General features: G+C 45.9%; 1 protein-coding gene across 1 annotated transcript; it reads right to left on the bottom strand.

Annotated features, from left to right (window-relative positions):
- Positions 1 to 3,216: 3,216 nt before the first annotated feature.
- On the bottom strand, positions 3,217 to 4,945 carry gpr151 (G protein-coupled receptor 151). The gene is made up of 2 exons (XM_038793450.1): positions 4,836 to 4,945; positions 3,217 to 4,628 (listed from the first exon to the last, which is right to left on the bottom strand). Exon 2 carries the CDS (start codon positions 4,543 to 4,545, stop codon positions 3,265 to 3,267), a length of 1,281 nt encoding a protein of 426 aa, XP_038649378.1. The 5' UTR covers positions 4,546 to 4,628; positions 4,836 to 4,945; the 3' UTR covers positions 3,217 to 3,264.
- Between the last annotated feature and the right edge of the window lie 13,753 nt (positions 4,946 to 18,698).

The following is an 18,698-nucleotide window of genomic DNA, read 5'->3' as shown; positions in this document are numbered from 1 at the left end:
TGCTCAGAGGGGACAGGTTTTAGGGGTAATAGATTCCATCACTTCAAATAGTTGCCATGCTCCAGACTCTCCTAGACATTGAAGGTTGGAGACATTGACCATGGGCTCAAATGCCTACTTTATAGAATCCTTAGTGCAGAAGGAGGCCATTCGGTCCATCGAGTCTGCACCAACTCTCCGAAAGAGGACTCTACCTAGGCACACATCCCCACCGTATCACTGTAACCCTACCTAACCTTTTGGACACTAAGGGGCAGTTTAACATGGCCAATCCACCTAACCTGCATATCTTTGGACTGTGGGAGGAAAGCAGAGCACCTGGAGAAAACCCACGTAGACACTGGGAAAATGTGCAAACTCCAAGCAGTCACCTAAGGTCAGAATCGAACCCAAGTCCCTGACGCTGTGAGCCAGCAGTGCTAACCACCGTGCTGCTCATTATGACTAGCAGCACTGACAAGCTTTAACGCCCCAAATCTCTTGTAATCAAAATAATAGTTAAAACAACTTTGAAGAAGGTGTGGGGATTAAACCTTTGCGCTGAGAGATGGGGATAGATCCTTCAATGCTACATCACGCTTTAGTTGCCTCACTAGCTGTTGTATGTCGTATACAGGGTGGGAGAGTATTGTGAGCTTGTAGGAAAGTCAGGTACTACAGTGCTTGATCATGTTTGCTCTCATGTATAACCACCTTGATTGGCCTCTTTTTTAAAAATTAATTTAGAGTACCCAATTCATTTTTTCCAATTAAGGGGCAATTTACCCTGGCCAATCCACCTACCCTGCACATCTTTGGGTTGTCACGCAAACATGGGGAGAATGTGCAAACATCCACACGGACAGTGACCCAGAATCGAACCTGGGACCTCGGTGCCGTGAGGCAGCAGGGCTAACCCACTGCGCCACCGTGCTGCCCTTGATTGGCCTCTTAAAATGAATTGATTTCATAATTGCCCAAGATATACGTGGGTGCCTGACAAGTCCTCGAAGCTTGGAGCATTACACTTTTATCTGCTTGGAGTGGAAGGAAGTGGTTTAGCTAGCACAACTGTCAGAGTTTAAGGTATTCTTGATTGCTTTGCACAGATTTCTTGCTGTTTAAAATGTCCCTTCATGGGGTGGGGAGGACAAGAGATTTTGGATGTCCATCATTTTGTTGTAACAACTACACAACAGGGCGTCCCAAGGCCAGTTTAGCCATTGACAAAAGCATGGACAAAAAGCATTGTTTCTGTTGGGGAATGAAATAGGTGCATACTCGCAGATTGATTTTGTATTGCCAGCTGATTCTGACGGGAAAAATAAACACCAAAATGGTTTATGACATGATTTACATGGGTAGCATCATCCCAGTCAATCAACATTAAGGGTGATTATCTACACTGCAGTTATTGCATTAAGCAGAATCATACCGAGAACAACCTATTATACCAGAATAATTAGTCAGATTGTGCATTCTATTTTCAAGATTGTTGTGTGACCACTGGTTAAAATTGAAAATTGTTCGAATAAATTAATCGATACATTTCGGTTGTTTAGTGTTTGCAATGTGCTTGTTTCCGGAAAAGGAAGTTCTATCCATGCCTGTCTCTACATTCTCAAGTCTCATTTACGCTGTTGGCAGAGGCCCTTTTTGGACAGCTAGCTTGGATGGGCATTTTGGACACTTTAAAATGTTCTACTACTGGGGCTGGTTTAGCTCACTCGGCTAAATCGCTGGCTTTTAAAGCAGGCCAGCAGCACGGTTCGATTCCTGTACCAGCCTCCCCGGACAGGTGCCAGAATGTGGTGACTAGGGGCTTTTCACAGTAACTTCGTACTCGTGACAATAAGCGATTTTCATTTTCATTTCATTACTGTTCCACAACTTCAGAGCTCACTCCTCGCCACTTGTCAACGCGTGCATTATTCCAGTTACAGCCGCTCAGAGTTCCCGCAATCCATCTAAAAATGGCTGACTTGAGATTGAAAGACCTACCAGCAAAATAGCAACTGGAGAACCTGGCATTGTATTCTAATCAGGTTCAATCGCGGTCGTTTCTGGTTGGGAAAGATTAACTAAACATTAACACGACACGGATGTATTTCCACGATTAGCTTCAGTTCTCTGCAATGAGAAGCAAAATGTTCTGAAATTCGAAATGCACCGGAATACGACAAATCTATTTATTATGGACCCGAGTATCAATAAGTAATATTTGTTTACACTTCATTACTGCATTCACCGAGGCAAAACAATTACATTTAAACATCGCTTGCTTTATATGCTGCAACATTTTAAGTTTCGACAAACCGTTCTCTTGTTACAGGTTCTAACCCATATGGGAAATGTTTTATTTACAAATAGAAAGCCCGAACCGGAGTAACACAAATGTCGTTTCACCGAACAACTTCATTGTACAACAATAAACGATCAAAATACAAGTGGTCAAGAAGTCCCAGGCACTGACTGAAATATAAACTGACTTCAAATTCACACAGGACAGCTTTGAGAAGGGTTCAAAAAAAGATTTCTAAGACCAGGATACATTGACAAATAGTTCACTGATACTGTTGAAATCCAATCGCAACACAATTGCCGTTAACTCATTGTTGCCAAAACAGTCAGTCTTTATACAAACACTTGAGTGATGTTAAACAGTAAAACATCTGGACTTGCTGTAAGTGGTTTATTTCACACCCTGGAAGCGACGAAATCCAATTCGAGGTGGTCCAGATGTTACTGTATTTCCTCCGAGGCTGAGTACACATTTAATGGCACGCACAGTACAGACGGTCACAGCTAGAGATAGGTGGAAAACAGAGAACTGGGCATATCCACCGCCCGTGGTACTTGCAGCAGGAGGATGCCATTCGGCCCCTCCAGACTTCCACCATCCAATTCTGATCGGCACCAATCTCATGATTCACTTGGCGACATTTCACAGATGTTGGGATTCTGTACACAATACAAAACACGGAAGCAGGTACAGAGTGATCCGAGCAGTTTCTTCTTCTTGCTTTGCTTGATTCAGAATTTTAAAAGTCCAAATCTCGAAGAGATCCGGGGGTCAAAAGCTGTAATGTCCACTCGCCCAACTCTCAGTTCAGCATCATTCCTGTTTTCCAGGAATTGGATTTTTATCAATAACCCCCCCCCCCCCCCCCCCCCCCTCCCCCCAACCCGGATCTCATTGGCAAATTCGTTCTGGTTTTAAATCCCCCCCCCCCCCACCCACCCCCAATTCAACCGTTACCGACCATCTTCCTGTGGGGGTGGGGGTCACATCTTGCCACTGGCCTCGGGGCAAGCTGAAACTTCCAGTTGGTCTTGGTGCTCCCAGGGGATGGGATCTTCCTGTGCACTGGCGGGAGCGGTCTGCCGGTCGTGCCAGAACTGTTCCATGTCGGTGAGGACCAGGTTGACCGTCTTGCTGGCCGGACTCTCCTCCAGCTTGTCGGGGGCGGGCTCCAGCTCGGGGACCTGGACGGATTTCTCGTGGCGGGCAGGGGCAGGGGCAGGGGGCGAGGCGGGCACCGCGGCCTGGCTGCAGCTCTGCCGCCGCTGGCTGGGCAGGGGGGCAGCCGGGGGCTGGGGCTGAGCGGCCGCCAGCCTCTTGCACAGCCCCAGGAAACCCTCCTTGAACTCCTCGGACAGGGCGACGAAGATGAGGGGCTGGGCGGAGGAGAGGCTGAAGAGGAGCAGCTGGGAGAGGAGGGCAAGGGCAGCGGGAGGAGGAGGGGGCCCCCAGAGCCGGGCCCACAGCCACACCACCCACTCGGGGGCGCAGAGGGCGGCGAATGCCAGGCTGCTGGCCAACAGCATGAGGGTGAGGCGCCTGCCCCTGGCGTGGGAGCGCTGCTGGCGGCTGCAGCGCCGCAGGGCTCGCCAGTGGTACAGGAAGGCGGCGAGCAGGGGGGCGCAGTATACCAGGGCCGGGTACAGCCTGGCAAAGAGCCCCAGGAAGCTGTCCGGCCGGCCAGGCCGCTGGGACACACACAGCAGCCTGCCCCCCTGGCCGCGGAGCAGGCTGGCAGCTGGCCACTGGGGTAGGGGCAGCGCCAGGGCCAGTGCCCAGATAGAGAGCAGCAAGGTGGCCACCTTGAGCTGCTGTACCTGCACCGCTTTGCAGGGCTGCCGGCTGATGTACATGAAGCAGGCTTTAGCCAACGCGGCCGCCGTCAAGCTCTTGGCGGCCAGGCAGCTGTGTAGGAAGCAGTCGGCCGATTTGCAGACGAACCAGCCCAGGGTCCAGGCGGGAGTGGCCAGGGCAGCCGCCCGGAGGGGCCCGCACACAGACACCAGCAGCAGGTCAGCCAGGCTCACGTTCAGGATCAGCGAGTTGATCAGCGAGCTCTTCCCCCTCCTGGCACCGCGGATCAGCACGGCGGCCACCAGCCCGTTCCCAGCGAAGCCCACCAGGCAGATAGCAGCCAGAGCCACCGGCAGAGCAACCCTCAGCCCCGGGGACTCAATGTCCTGGGAACCCCCAGCCCAGTGAGCCAGGTAGCTGGAGCCATTGGAGGAGCTGAAAGCACTCTCCCGGACTGGAACTTTCTCCATTGAGTTCTCTTCTCTCTCTCTCTCTCTCCCACTTCCTCGCTCCTCAGCGAAGCTAATGCCCAGACTGGGAGATTGGCAGCGACCTGGAAAACATCAATGTGCAAGTCGAATAAATACACCACAGCTTCGGGGGGAGGCAATTAAAATGCACTTAAAGACCTCCCCACTTCATCAATCATGCATATCTGGTCAGATTTTCTTTTCGATTTTAAAAAGAAACCCTCCCAACATTAATCTGATTACAGATTCTATCATGTATAGTGTAATATTGGAGTTTGATTTATTTTAACCTGTCAATCACCAGCTCATTCCTGATCCCAGCGCGATTAATTCCGATTGGTCTCAATTTCTTCTTTTCTCCCTTTGGAAACGCGTTCCCAGCTTGTTGACTATGTTGAACGGTGGCTTTTCCCTGTGTGGCCGCGCTTTGCTTTGCTCTTTCTGGATAAATTCCAGATTGAAACACAGGGAAGGGAATGTCTGCTCCGGGTTAGGTGTCAGGGAGTCGGCATGCTATATTAGCAGGCATGCTTTTTCAACAACTACGTGTTGTATAAAGCGTCCCTCAAGAGTAAAACATCGCAAGGAGTTTCACTTCAGAACGATTAAAGAAAGAAATGACACTCAGCCAGAGAGGGAGGAATTAGAACAAGTAACTCACCTCCTGGCCCCCCAAAGCCTGTCCACCCTCTACAAGGCACAATTCAGGAGTGTGATGGAATACTCCCCACTTACCTGGATGAGTGCAGCTCCAACAACACTGAAGAAGCTCAACAACACCCAGAGCAAGGCAGCCGCTTGATTGCTCCCCCTTCCACAAACATTCCCTCCCAGCATCACCAAGGCAGTGACAGCTGTATGTACCATCTACAAAATTCAGGGGCTGGTTTAGCACACTGGGCTAAATCGCTGGCTTTTAAAGCAGACCAAGGCAGGCCAGCAGCACTGTTCAATTCCCGTACCAGCCTCCCCGAACAGGTGCCAGAATGTGGCGACTAGGGGCTTTTCACAGTAACTTCATTGAAGCCTACTCGTGACAATAAGCGATTTTCATTTTCATTTCATTTCACTGCAGTAACTCTCCTTCGACAGCAGCTTCCAAACCCACAACCACGACCATCTAGAAGGACAAGAGCAGCAGATACCTGGGAATCCCACCACCTGGAAATTCCTCTCCAAGTCACTCACCATCCTGACTTCCCAGTTCCCTCACTGTCGCTAGGTCAAAATCCTGGAACTCCCTCCCTAACAGCACTGCGGGTGTGCCTGTACATATGGACTGCTGCGACTCAAAAAGACAGCTCCCCACCACCTTCATAAAGACAATTAGGGATGGACAATAAATGTTGTCCTAGCCAGCAACACCCACATTCCGTCGACGAATATTAATAAGTAACAAAAGACATTTGGGCAATGATGTAAGTTTTAAGGAGCATCTTAAAGAGGAGACAGAGGTGGTGAGGGGCTTAGCTCTTTCCAAGAGCCGGTGCAGACTCGACGGGCCGAATGGCCTCCTTCTGTACTGTAAATTCTATGAAATTAGCGGCTGAAGGCAAGACCACTGATTATACTTGGGGACAAGTGCAAAGACAGAGAATTAGAGGGGGAGCAAGCCGTGTGAAATTTTGTAGAATGATAGGTTGATATAGCACAGAAAATTTGGCCCATCGTGCCAGTTCTTTGAAAGAGCTATCCCATTAGTCCCTCTCGTTTGTACTTACCAGCACTTTTCCCCCTTTTGAGCTGTTTAATTAATTCACATTCAACCATTATTATTGGCTCTGCTTCCAATACCCCCCCCCCCCCCCCTCACCCCCTCCATTTCAGGCGGGGTGAATCCAGATCAGAATAAATATCAGAATCAGAACCACTGCGTTCAAACAAAATGTTTCCATGTGTGGCCTCTGGTTATTTTACCAATCACCATAAATCTTCCATTACTTTGGTTGTCAACCCTTGTGCCACAGGAAAGGACGTTTCTCCTGATTTATTGTCAACACTTCCTCACCCTGGTAACCTACAATGCTCTGGAAAAGCAACCCCAGATTCTCCACTTACATCCTTTCAGCCTTGGCATCAAGTTAGTAAACCTGCTTCGCACCCTCTCTAAGGTGTTGACCATCCTCCAGAAAGTGTGCTATAAGAATTGGCCACAATACTCTAGCTGGGGTCTAACCAGCGTTTATAAAAATGGAAAACGGGGGTGAGATTTTGGAACGCAGTCATTCAGACCAAGAACTGATATAGACCAGCCAGCACAGAGGTGACAGGCGATTAGGAATTGACGCAAGTTTGATCACACATTTTGGGTGATCTCCTCTTATTGGTTGAGGAGCCATTGGCGCGACCAATGGTGCAATTATGATTGAACGCCTCTAAATCAAAATCCCAGTGGAAAGGTTGAGGTTAAATGTAAGGTACAATTACATAGATCATACAGCACAAAACCAGGACATTCAGCCCAACCAGCCCATGCCGACCCCTCTCAAACCTCCCATCTTTCCTCATCTACACCTATCTTCAGAACCCTATATTCAATTCTCCCTCATGAGTCTGTGAAACTCCGCTTTAAATGCATCTGTAATATTCACTTCAACCACTCCCTGTGATAACAAGTTCCACGTTCCCACTACCCTTTGGACAAAGCAGTTTCTTCCCTATTGGATTTCTTGGAGACTATCTTCTGTCCATGTCCGCCAGTTATGCTCCTGTTCACAAATGGAAGTATTCTCTCTGTATCAAAACTGTTCATAATCTTTCATTAATAACCAGGTTTGTTTTTCACGAGATAAGTTTATCAATGCTTGAGATGTATACCCACGCATTTCTGGAATCATCTTTGTTGATCTTCTTTGCACCTACTCCGATGCCTTTATATGATAATAAAGACATTTTCATTCAAAGCATGAATGTATTTTATTTAGACTGATATATTTCTCCAAACTCCCACCCTCACACTATCCCGCATAAGCTTTCTCGTGCTCCCATGGAAGTGTTTATTTTGATGGCTTCAAAGGCATTGAAAAGGATCCAACAATAAAAGCATAGGATAATCAAAGGAGATTGTTAGTTTACGGCGGACTCGGCGCTGTTCTCCTGAAAGATTTGTATTAATATGAGATCACTTAAGAATCTATTGTCAATGTTACACAGCAAGTGTACGATTAAAAGGAAACGGTAGACGTTAAGCCTCCGTAGTCTGTGAGTCTCCGCTACCTTGAATTACTCCTTAATGAACAAGAATAGGTTATTTTAAGGTGTGTGAGAAGTTCGATTCCAGGCGTTTTGATTATGTCCAAAATTTGAGGCAATTCTATTTAATGGGCGCAAGGCAGATTTCTTATCGGTAGGAATATGTGAAAATGACTATGAACAATTTCCGTAATATTTTAATCGCCAGTTCAAGTAGCATGGTTAGGCGGTTTGCGTTTATAAAGCTTTTTTAAGGTATTACTATGCCCCAAAGCGCTTCAGAAATAGATCCAAATGATAGCCAACCACCACAATGTAAATTAGCATGATTCCGAGAGGCAGATTAGTCCTCACCACCCTGCAAGAACAGCGGTTCCCCATCAACTTCAAATCAGCTGCGAGTTGGACCCACACAAGTACCAATACCAGATGGCAGTATTATATTTACAAAACATTTACAACAGTCTGGTTTTCCAAACAACTCTCCCCAAATAATAATAATAATCTTTATTGTCACAAGTAGGCTTACATTAACACTGCAATGAAGTTATAATAACAATCTTTATTTTTGTCACATGTAGGCTTACATTAACACTGCAATGAAGTTACTGTGAAAAGCACCGAGTCGCCACATTCCGGTGCCTGTTAGGGTACACTGAGGGCGAATTCAGAATGTCCAAATGACCTAACAGAACACCTTTAAAGTGCATGCTCTTGAATTTACTTCAGAAGCTGACACAGACCTTTCCACAGATTCAATCTCTATCAGAACTGCAAAGCCCTCTGTAGTAGAACAGTGTGGTGTTTACAAAGTTATTGTGGGGCTATCTACAGTACCACCCACACAGTGTTGTAAGAAGGTGCACAACACAGAGCTAGGATCAGTGTGAATATTTCGACATGGAGACAGTTCCTTACCTGTACCCTTTACTGTATATAGTTACAAGTAGCTCATTAAGACTTGCTGTTAACATACAGAAGACTATGAAGACTTCCTTAACAGACACATTCTGTAACCAACATAATTGCAATATTGTGTCAGCTTGGGATCAAAAAACCCTCAACCTCAAGAACATTGACTTTTTTAAAAAAAAGTCTTCAACAGGTTCTAAACTGAAAGAAGAACCTAGCTGAAGCTACGGCTGCAGAGAAAAAGCTCCAGACAGAAAAGCCTGGAAGCTAAAGGCTTCTGGTTGCAGAATACTTCATAGAATCTCTCTTAGAAATCCAGCTTCAGCATGCAGAGTCCATAACCTGCAAGGGTGAGCTAAATCTTTTTAACGTCTGAGCTGATGTAAGTTCTGAAAAGCCCCTTTTATTAGAAGCGTGTTTGAACAAAACCCAACTCTGAGTCTCAACATGTGGCCTCTGATTGAAAAGAACATAATAATTAACTGAGTCAACTCTCAAAGTGAAGGCTTGAACTCCTGAAAGACTTTAACTGAAAACCATCAGAATGCATCAGAGATCTTTCATCCTTTTTACTTTATCGTAATTTTTTCTTCCCTCTCCCATGTCTGTGTGCGTTTCCTTTGGGTGCTACGGTTTCCTCCCACAAATCCCGAACGACGTGCTGTTAGGTGAATTGGACATTCTGAATTCTCCCTCGGTGTACCTGAACAGGCGCCAGAATGTGACGACTAGAGGATTTTCATATTAACTTCATTGCAGTGTAAATGTGAGCCTACTTGTGACACTAATAAATGTTATTATTTTCCTCTACGTTGTCTATGTGTGTGTGTGTGTGTGTGTGTGTGTGTGTGTGTGGAGTGCGCCGAGTTGGAAATGGGGTGAGGGGGGGGGGGGGGGGGGGGGGGTTGGTAAGGGGTATTAGGTAGTCAGTTACATTTTTAAAAAAATTTAGAGTGCCCAATTCATTTTTTCCAATTAAGGGGCAATTTAGCGTAGCCAGTCCACCTATCCTGCATGTCTTTGGGTTGTGGGGGTGAAACCCATACAAACACGGGGAGAATGGGCAAACTCCACATGGACAGTGACCCAGAGCCGGGATCGAACCTGGGACCTCGGCGCCGTGAGGCAGCAATGCTAACCACTGCGCCACCATGCTGCCATAACCAGCAGTTACATTTTTTTCAGTTTAATTATATTATTATTAAATAATAAAAGATTATTTGTGTTAAAGTTACAAACCTGATGATTGCAGTTTATTGGGCTCAGCCAAGGTCCTCAGGTATTTTCAAATAACACCTAATTTAACTTGTGTTGCAACGCTGGGTCAACTGGGGCTGGAATTGCCCGCGTTCTAGATCAGGGGGTTGTGACATTCTGAACTGTGAACCAGAAACACCAGAGTCTGGCACTCGCCCGATAGAATGGTGAATGAGATGTGGAAGGGTTTTGAACCTCTAACTTCATGGACATGAAGAGGGAGATGGTATGCTAATACTGTAATTTTTTAAAAAAAATTTATTTTTATAAATTTAATTACCCAATTATTTTTTCCAATTAAGGGGCAATTTAGCGTGGCCAATCCACCTACTCTGCACATTTTTGGGTTGTGGGGGCGAAACCCACGCAGACACGGGGAGAATGTGCAAACTCCACACGGACAGTGACCCAGAGCCGGGATCGAACCTGGGACCTTGCTAATACTGTAATGGCAATAATATTTGATTAGTTTAAGGTTGTATAAAGAAGATTAATGCGTAAGACTTATAACAATGTATGACTTGAACCAAATTTAATTAACTCTAGATATACATGGGATAAAGTGTAATATAAAGGTCTGGTACATACAGGGTTAATGTGGGACTGAGCACAGAACCATCCATGCAGTGATGTAAAAAGAACACTTGACCCAGAGTCAAAGTCAGTGTGGTGTTGGCCAGAGACGTATAAGATCTAGACATGGATATAGCTACAAGTCGTTAATAAAGATTTGCTGCTAATATACAGAAGACTGCAAAGACTTCATTAACAGAAACATTCTGTAACCCAGAGTTTTTCACAGTGCTGGTCACGACCGCGGGAGGGATGTGGAGTGATCGGTTGTGACGTTCCTATAATGGCCCTGATCGCGGGACAAGGGCCCAACCGCCGCTACTGGCATTGAAAATGAGAATGACGGCCACGATCGACTTTTAAAATGAGTACGGCTGTGTGCAGTCTTCCGGCCATAAGAGGCAACAGTGAGCAGATCACATGTCCTGTACGTACACTCAACATCAAACACCCTCTGCGGGATTTTCCGTCAGCGGGACCCTCCGCCCTACCAGCAGCACACCCATGCCTGCACTTTTCCGACAGCGTGGGGTGGCGAGATGGAGAATCCCACTTCCTGTACATGCTTCGGGCGTGAAATCACAGAGGCCAGCTTGTTCCATTTTCAAGCAGCTAGCAAGCAAGGCAACAGGAGTATAAAGGCTGATTGTTTTGTTACAAGAAAGAGATGGCCAGAGACACAAATAGACAGTGTACCTACTGGCCAGGATCTCACATCTGAATCTGGAGAGAGCTGCACAGGAGAGTCTATGGCACGACAGAGCAGTGCTAGTGTTAGCTCTGTACAGAGCGCCAGGGCCTCTGGTGAACTGCCTACAAAGAAGAAACTTAACTTGGGAAAAAGGCAGCATAAAGATGATTTTTTGAGGTATAGTTTTGTCAATTATGCCAGTGCAAATCAGGATGTAAGCCCATGGGCTGGATTCTCCACAGCCCGACGGCGGGGGCCACTGCCAGAGGCCTGCTCAGCAAACCTCTGCTCCCGAGCGGCCGAGTTCCTGACGGCGTGGAACTAAACACCTATTGCCGGTCGGGATGCTCGCGTGGCAGCTGCGGACTCAGCCCGCAACCACCCTGGCCGGGAGCAGGCGGATCGGAGACCAGGAGGGGCCTTATTGGCGGCTGGTGATTAAATGCGCGGGGTTTGAGGCTCGGCTGCGCAGCCGATCGGGGGTCTCCTTCTTTGGTATGGTTCCGCAGTCTGAGTCCGCCATGGAGCACGGCACGGCTGCTGGAGGTCGCTGCCGTGCGCATTATCAGCCGCTGACCCGGAACTGCGGGGGCCCGAATCTGCAGCAAAAGTTGTGAGATTCACTCCGGGTCCTTGCAGGGTATTGAATTTGTTTAACTTTTTTAAAGGACTTTCAGGAGTAAAACTCCACCATTTTTACGCCGGCATGGGGACATAGTCTCATTTTGGGAGAATTCAGCCCCATATGTAGTTAAGTACTGACAAATTAGAGGAGAAGTTTCTGATTTTGGAAGAGAAATGGTCTGTGAAAAATTTGTTTCTAGGTTGAGACGCCAGTGTCAGTTATTAAATTATAGCTGACTCCTGCTGAAAAGACTAAGCTACTGTATCTGACATGTGCCAGCACATTAAAAACACGTCAAAAGCCCATGAGGCTGTTAGCATTCTGGAGCAGCATCTCCCAGGAGTCTGCAGTGCCGAGTAAAAAAAGCATTTTGTTGCTATTGCCCTTCACAATGACCTACACGTGGAAGGTTGGATTTCCGTTCTCACAAAGATGAAGACGGCACAAAGGAGCTTGCTGAAGTCTGCACCTGATATGCACATTGCCCTCTCCTCCTGTGAACCGACTGGAGTGAGATCATGAGGACCAAGCAGGCTGCCCTTTTGCATTGAATGTAAGCGAGCATAGAGTGTGTCATGTACGTCGGCCAGCATGTGTCGCAATGGTCGATCGGCATAGGTCCCAAAGGTTGGCCGGTTGGCAAAAAAGTGTCCCAGGAAAACAAGTTTTAAAAACATTGCTGCAACCAACAACTCAGAGGTAGGTTCTTTACTCAGAAAGTAGTACAAAGAACAAAGAAAATTACAGCACAGGAACAGGCCCTTCGGCCCTCCCATCCTGCGCTGATCCAGATCCTTTATCTAAACCTGTCGCCTATTTTCCAAGGATCTACTTCCCTCTGTTTCCCGCCCGTTCATATATATGTCTAGATGCATCTTAAATGATGCTATTATGCCCACCTCTACCACCTCCACTGGTAAAACTTTCCACGCACATCTCCTTTAAACTTTCCCCCTCTCACCTTGAAATTGTGACCCCTTCTAATTGACACCCCCACTCTTGGAAAAAGCTTGTTGCTATCCACCCTGTCCATACCTCTCATAATTTTGTAGACCTCAATCAGGTCCCTCCTCAACCTCCATCTTTCCAACGAAAACAATCCTAATCTACTCAACCTTTCTTCATAGCTAGCACCCTCCATACCAGGCAACATCCTGGTGAACCTCCTCGGCACCCTCTCCAAGGCATCCACATCCTTCTGGTAATGTGGCGACCAGAACTGCACGCAGTATTCCAAATGTGGCCGAACCAAAGTCCTACACAACTGTAACATGACTTGCTGACTCTTGTACTCAATACCCCGTCCGATGAAGGCAAGCATGCTGTATGCCTTCTTGACTACTCTATCAACCTGTGTTGCCACCTTCAGGGTACAATGGACCTGAACTCCCAGGTCTCTCTGTGCATCAATTTTCCCCAGGACCTTTCCATTGACCGTATTGAATTAGATCTTCCAAAATGCATCACCTCACATTTGCCTGGATTGAACTCCATCTGCCATTCCTCTGCCCAACTCTCCAATCTATCTACATTTTGCTGTATTCTTTGACAGTCCTCCTCGCTATCTGCAACTCCACCAATCTTAGTATCATCTGCAAACTTGCTAATCAGACCGCCTATACCTTCATCCAGATCATTTATGTATATCACAAACAACAGTGGTCCGAGCACGGATCCCTGTGGAACACCACTAGTCACCTTTCTCAATTTTGAGAAACTCCCTTCCACCACTACTCTCTGTCTCCTGTTGTCCAGCCAGTTCTTTATCCATCTAGCTAGTACACCCTGAACCCCATACGACTTCACTTTTTCCATCAACCTGCCATGGGAAATTTTATCAAACGCCTTACTGATGTCCATGTATATAACATCTACAGCCGTCCCCTCATCAATTAACTTTGTCACTTCCTCAAAGAATTCTATTAGGTTTGTGAGACATGACCTTCCCTGCACAAAACCATGCTGCCTATCACTGATAAGTCTATTTTCTTCCAAATGTGAATAGATCCTATCCCTCAGTATCTTCTCTAACAGTTTGCCTACCACTGACGTCAAGCTCACAGGTCTATAATTCCCTGGATTATCCCTGCTACCCTTCTTAAACAAAGGGACAACATTAGCAATTCTCCAGTCCTCCGGGACCTCACCCGTGCTCAAGGATGCTGCAAAGATATCTGTTAAGGCCCCAGCTATTTTGTCCCTCGCTTCCCTCAGTAACCTGGGATACATCCCATCCGGACCTGGGGACTTGTCCACCTTAATGCATTTTAGAAAACCCAAAACTTCCCCCTTCCTTATGCCAACTTGACCAAGAGTATTTAAACATCCATCCCTAGCCTCAACATCCGTCATGTCCCTCTCCTTGGTGAATACCGATGCAAAGTACGAGTAGTAGGGGCATGGAATGCCCTGCCTGCAACGGGGGTGGACTCGCCAACATTAAGGGCATTTAAATGGTCACTGGATAAACATATGGATGACAATAGAATAGTGTAGATGGGCTTTAGATTGGTTTTACAGGTCGGCGCAACATCGAGGGCCGAAGGGCCTGTACTGCACTGTAATGTTCAATTGTTTTCTATTACAAAGTCTTCCTTGAACTGCTACAGATGGGATGGCTCTAACTGACAACAATTGATTTAAATGGGGACAATATGCTCTGCATTCTCTGTACTGAATTTCTCCAACATGTGCAATCAATTGTGTTGCAAAGACTCTACTTTTCTAGTAGGGTTGAATTCTTTCCAATGATGTGTTTATTAGGCATTACATCCAGATTTTTTTTGAGAATTGTTCAACTCTCAAAGACACAGGCAGACTTGTAGCATTTAACATGTGTTGATTAAGGAGGAAACTGAGCCTGAGTGAAAGGCTGAGGTAGAAGTGAGCACAGCTTGGATTCTAACATTCTCAATAAGTTTAATTGTACTTCAACACTTCCTTGGTGCAGTGTTATTTAGTTGGCTACTTCAGTGTCTGACTGTATCATAATCCCATTTGCACAATTAGTTTTATGTATAAAGCTCTGTGATAATGAAGGCATAGGCAGTTAGTGCCAAGGAACATAAAACAATCTGATCTTTGGGGTCGGGGTAGAACCGGGGGTACAGGAGGCTAGGGAGGCCGGAATACTGGCCTTTGTGTCCCTAGTGGCTCGACGAAGGATATTAATTCAATGGAAGGACGCGAGGCCTCCAAGCGTTGAAACTTGGATTAACGATATGGCTAGCTATATTCAGCTAGAAAGGATCAAATTTGCCCTGAGAGGGTCGGTACAGGGATTCTCCAGGCGGTGGCAACCTTTTCTTGACTTTTTAGATCAGAGATAGACGTTCGGGGTCGTGGCAGCAGCAACCCGGGGGGGGGGGGGGGGAGGGAGGGGAGGGGAGGGGAGGGGAGGGGGGGGGCAGCAATGGTCGTGGGGGGACATGCACGACTGTAACGCGGGCAAGTCTGCTCGCTGCTCATGTCTGAAACTGTAGGCTGCCTTGTTTGTTAAGTTGTTGCTTGGGGGGGGGGGAGGACTGGTGCGCGCGAGAGGGGCGGGCGAGGGAGGGATATTTGCCTAGAGGGATTGTGTTGTATATAATTTAAAAATTAGTAGGGGTAAATGTTTGTATGGAAAAACTCTTTCAATAAAATTATTTAAAAAAGAAAAAAACAATCTGGATCTAGTTCAGAGGCCTGTGCTCCTAAAAGTAAACTGAACCTCTATGGACACAAATTGCCCAGTAGTTGTTTCAGAGACTAATGAAATAAGGTCATTAGTTTCTTTGTGTGAGATACCTGGTTGATAAAAACAACAGCATTCTCAGATTCAGCATAGAACAGATTAATGTGAACACTCAAACTCAAAGTTTTACAAGATTTTAATGTCATACAATCCATAGAATCCCTACGGTGTAAAAGGAGGCTATACAGTCCTTCGAATCTGCGCTTACAGTCTGAAAGTGAACCCTATCTATGCCCACTTCCCCGTCCTATCCCCATAACCCCACCTAACCTGCACATCTTGGCCACTGAGGGGCAGGTGTAGCATTGCTGATCCATCTAACCTGCACATTTTTGAACTGTGAGAGGAAACCAGAACACCCGAAGGAAACACACACAGACACAGGGAGAAGGTTGAAGCTCCATAAAGACAGCCCAGCCACGCAAGACCGTAATTGAACCCGGGCCCCTGGCGTTGTGAGGCAGCAGTGCTAACCACTGTGTCACGAAGCTGGTTGTATCTGACCTCTTTATTACCACAACAAGTGGCCCCCTCACTAAATTACTTAGTTAAGCTAGTATTTAAGAAGTAGATCTCATTGATACTTCTTTATTTAAAGTATTTATAAAATGAATGTTAGGTTGCAATTGTAATATATCTGGGTGCTTTATTAAGCAAAGATGTCTAGACCATGTGAATGATGCAAGGAAGGTTTACTGAGATGATAAGAGGTTTTGGTAATGTGGAGAGGCGAGAGAAACTGGGGTTCAAAAGAATTCCTAATTACAAAAGAAATCTGCACAACATCTGTTTTGTTCCCTGTGTGGTAGGTAACATGTGCTACTCAATCCTTGGTTAGTGATGAGGTATTCTGAATCTCGATGAAGACAATTCAAACTCGTACAGTAGTAACAAAAGGTTTATTGAGTAACGATAACAAGAATTGCATGAGTTCTTTACTTTAACTTTGATACTAGTGATAAGGTTAACAAGATCTAACTTAGGTAACTATAACTAACTCCACTAGTCATCTGAACTAGTCTGCTATTGCCCTGGTCACAGTGCACCCAAGAGAAAGAGAGAGACCCAATGTGGTTGCCTTTTATACCCACTTTGGTCCGGCCCTCTAGTGATCATGTGGTGCTACTGATTACACATTACGCTTGTGTACATGCACATATTGAGATCACTACAATACCTTTCCACTGATTAGTGAAGATATCAGCTCCATTCAACTCTTCAGTGCCATTGTGATCTCGTTTTTTCTCAGCTACTGATATCCTAAGAGCCCGTTCAACCCATGTAACAAGTTACAAAACTATTGAAGGGATTTGATCTCCAGTGCCCATGAAGTCAATGATCAAAACCTAATAATTTATTGGCTGAAAACATTAGGATTTCAGTCAATGAACATATACCCTTTCAAAGCAACGTTACCTAGCTTACAATGGCCAAATATGAAAGCATTTAAAAATACTTTCTTACACAAATCTGTTGGGAGCTAGAGTATTGGTGATTGGAGGAGCTGGTTCAGTTGCTGTATACACAAAAAGGATAAGAAAGTAAACTTCTGTGAAAAAGAGCTTGAATTGTACCAGATGAGCTCAAAGTTTTAGATCATTTTGATATCTGCCTGCCTACACCAGACAAATTAAATCATAAATAATATTCACAAGTTCAAAGAACTGCATAAATAAATCTGGCACAATACAGAAGTAATCTGGGGGAATTTGGGGAGGAATTAGCACCTCCGGGTGCTCCGCTTTTCTCCCACATTCCAAAAATGTGCAGGTTAGGTGGATTGGCCATGCTAAATTGCCCCTTAGTGTTAAAAAGGTTAGGTGGGGTTACGGGGATAGGGTGGAGGCGTGGGCGTACATGGGGTGCTCTTCTTCTGCAATGTAAATTCAGGTGGCCTTCTTCTCTATTGTAAATTCAGGTGGCCTTCTTCTCCTTAGTAAATTCTATGATTCCATGATAATAAACTCCTCCAGTTTTACATTTGTTGGACTACAGAGCAGAGATAGAGAAAGTTGCAGGTTTAATCCCCGGTCTACGTTGGAATTGTTGCTCCCAACTGAGACAGCAATAGGACTGTGACAATTAGATGTTTTTGGTTAAGGATGAATAATTTAGCGTTCATACTCCTGGAATTGTCCACTGACTGCTGCTGGAAGATGGATGTCTTTGTTCATTGGGTCAGGACAGGAACAGGCCCAGTTGCTATTCCCTCTATCAAAATGCTGGAACTACCAAAGCTCAATATGTGAAGAATGTGGTGAGGAATCTTCTGCTATGACGTCTTTAGTTGTTATGACCTATGTATATTGATATTTAACTACTGTAAGTTTTGATTCTATGCTGTTACTGTTATTTCGATGTTGAGCTAGCTGCTCCTGATTTAACTCCATACTGTATTTTAAACTTTAACTTTAATTTGTTTTGAATACCTCTTTGTGGTCACGTTACCACAGGACTCTATTGAGTGTAATGTCTTGTGTCATGCCCGCAGCCATCTCAGATGACCACCTGCAAAGGACCATGGGAATTATGGCCAACCCAGGACTCAGACACACTCAGAGCTTGTGAGTGTATTTGCAACCCAGATAGCTAGACGCGATCGAAACCCCCAGCTCGTTTGCATTCTAATGGCCCATTTCCCCAGAACAAAAGGACTGTACTCAGGTAACCGATACAGATGCAGACTAACCGGCGCCACTCCCTTTGCTAAGAAAGCCCAAAGAGCCCCGGTCAATGACCGCTCAGGACACGCCTAGCCATCAAGGCACCCGCCCCTTTATTGGCCAAAATCGAAGGCAGTGATCGAAGCCTGTTGAATTATTGGGTCCAAAGCTAAGGACTGCCCCAAAGAGCACGATATCCCAGAGGGATAAAAAGAGAAACAGCCATGTGTTCGGTCTCTCTTGGCCCCAACCTACACCTAAAACCAAGTGTAGCACTACGACCAGAAGACAAGTTCAAGACCAACGATCGCTACCAGCCGGATGAGCCCAGCAGAAACAGAGCCACTTCTTCTACCCAGCCACACAAGATCTGAAAAAAGGCCTTGTTCATCTGTAAAGAGCTGGTTGCCCTGAAGTTAAGTATAGGTTATTGTAGTTGTTAGGTGTAGTTTAACTTGTAGTGTTTTGTGTTGCATGTCGAAGTAATCCTTGTGTATAAATAAACTG

Source organism: Scyliorhinus canicula, chromosome 4 (genome assembly GCF_902713615.1).
Source record: "Scyliorhinus canicula chromosome 4, sScyCan1.1, whole genome shotgun sequence".
Classification (NCBI taxonomy): Eukaryota; Metazoa; Chordata; class Chondrichthyes; order Carcharhiniformes; family Scyliorhinidae; genus Scyliorhinus; species Scyliorhinus canicula.
The sequence above is the reverse complement of the archived record's forward strand: the minus strand, read 5'-3'. Positions and strand labels throughout refer to the sequence as shown.